The sequence below is a fragment of the Myotis davidii genome, unplaced genomic scaffold (assembly GCF_000327345.1).
Source record: "Myotis davidii unplaced genomic scaffold, ASM32734v1 scaffold388, whole genome shotgun sequence".
Classification (NCBI taxonomy): Eukaryota; Metazoa; Chordata; class Mammalia; order Chiroptera; family Vespertilionidae; genus Myotis; species Myotis davidii.
The window spans coordinates 137,005-139,206 of NW_006299101.1; the positions used below are offsets into that span (position 1 = coordinate 137,005).

Genomic DNA, 2,202 nt, shown 5'->3' on the forward strand with positions numbered 1-2,202 from the left:
GTTAATGTAAAACGAGAGAGAGAGAGAGAGAGAGAGAGAGAGAGAGAGAGAGAGAGAGAGAGAGAGAGAACACCAATGCCATTGCTATTCACGTCCCCACGGGTGATCTGGAGGGAATACCTGCTTTTGGTTGGGGTGAAAGTTGGAAGGGGAAGGTGTGTAATGACAGCCACTGACAGCTTCTGCAAGCTGGGGCCATTCCCTGGGGCAAATCAGTAAAACTAACCAGGAAATCAGCAATCTTGCATAGATGCACTTTGCTGGGGTTGAAAGATAAGAGCCCCAAGCTTGCCTCAGGTAAGGTCCAGCCCTGGGGCTGATTCAACAAACATGAGAGACCAGTCTCAGGTGCTCCTATGTCTGTTGTTCATTCTTAACCCATGTAATAAAAATTCATTTCTCAAATCTAAGAACTCCTATTTGAGTGTCATTCAGAATTGATGCCCACGAGAGGGCCAAAAAAGAGGAACCAGTCCTGGTAGGGTGGCTCACTTTTCTCTCTCTCTCTCTCTCTCTCTCTCTCTCTCTCTCTCTCCTCTCTCATCAATCAATAAAAGTTAAAATAAAATAAAAAGTGGAACCAAATCAAGCGAAGCTTGCTTAGAAAAGTGCTCTGCTTTCATTTGTTCAGCATAGCCTTTAGTCTGGCTGTACACTGATACCAAAAAACCTTCTGATTTTCTAGTTATTTTAAGAATGGAAAATTACTGGCTCATTCCGAGTCTGAGGTACTTGATAACATTTACAACGTCCCAAGTACACACACGAACAGTAAAAATACAGCCATCCCCAAGTCAAACAAACAATTATACTCAGGCAACTAATCAATTTGTGATGGAGCAAATAATTTTCTTCTCTGCTTCTCTGGACAATTTATATAAACACATGCTAATTCCAAGTCTTCTTTAAATCCTTTTCAATAGTACCTGCTATGCTGGGAAATACATGTTTATTCAGCATAATACTCTTTTAAAAATATACTAATCTGAACTTCCAGTCAAGATAGCAGTGTAGGTAAACACGGAGTACTCACCTCCTCCCACTACCACATCAAAATTACAACTAAACTATAGAACAACCATCATTCAGAACCTCCTAAAAGCTGGCTGAAAGGAAGTGCTACAACTAGGGAATTAAAGAAGCCACATCAAGACTGGTAGGAAGGACAGAGACAAGGAATTGGCTGATCCCACACCCACAGGTGGCGGATAAAAATTAGGAGGGATATCTGAGCTGTGTGGAGGTCCCCCCTCAGGAGCAAGGGACCCAGCCTCACACCAGGATTCCCAACCAAGGTTCCAGTGCCAGGAGGAGAGGTCCCCATAACTTCTGGCTGTAAAACCCAGCAGGGATTGGCTTTGGCTGAGAAGCTTATTTGGTTGGAGTGTTGTCCCCATACACCAATGATGGGGGTTCCATCCCTGGTCAGATAAAAGAATCAACCAATGACTGCATAAATAAGTGTAAGACCACACTCTCTCTTCCTCTCTATCTCTCTCTCTAAAAAACTTAATTAAAGTAAACAAACAAACAAACAGCAGGGACTGAGGCTGACAGAGGCTGCTAGAGTGCCAGGCAGATCCTCTTAAAGAGCTAGTGCACAAACTTACTCAGATTCACTCCTTCTGAGCTCCAACACTGGGACAGTAGGAACTGAATTGTCATCATCAGGGTAAATATTGGCAAAGGCCTTTGTTCCTTTTCTGAGCCACCTCCCCACCACAACCACCACCACCACCACCATAAACCCATGCACAGACAGAGCTGGCAGGCAGGTGCCATATCTGAGACTCCATCAACCTGGCTCACACTGTTTGTCCACCCTGGTGATTCCTTGAGGCCCTGGCTCTACCCAACTTGTGGGCCCACCAAAGCTATTTCCAGCTATTTCTACTGCATTTTCCATACCAACGATCTACTAGGTATACCGGTTAATAATGGTGGATTTTTGTAATCAAAGAAAACACAGTAATATCAAGAGAAACATCAAAAGTGCTTTATTCAAAATAATGTCCATTGCTAGGTACACATTCCTCCATCTTTCAAGTAATTTGTGGATACCGTCCCACTAGAACTTTTCTTGTTTTGAGGCAAACCATTCAGAGACCAAATTTTCCACTTCTTCGTACGTTTTGAAGTGCTGCTCAGAAAGTGCATGTGGCATTGATCTGACAAGGCAATATGGCAGGGGGGTTAATACTT

The 2,202-nt window shown here is 43.5% G+C and overlaps 1 protein-coding gene across 1 annotated transcript in view; it reads right to left on the reverse strand.

The window, feature by feature from the left end:
* Positions 1-1,416, reverse strand: part of CCNY (cyclin Y) — a 122,068-nt gene extending 120,652 nt beyond the window's left edge. The window contains exon 1 of the mRNA XM_006774614.2: positions 1,229-1,416. Coding sequence (XP_006774677.2) covers positions 1,229-1,397 — 169 coding nt within the window. The 5' untranslated portion in view covers positions 1,398-1,416. The remainder of the gene's footprint in view (positions 1-1,228) is intronic.
* Positions 1,417-2,202: the final 786 nt, after the last annotated feature.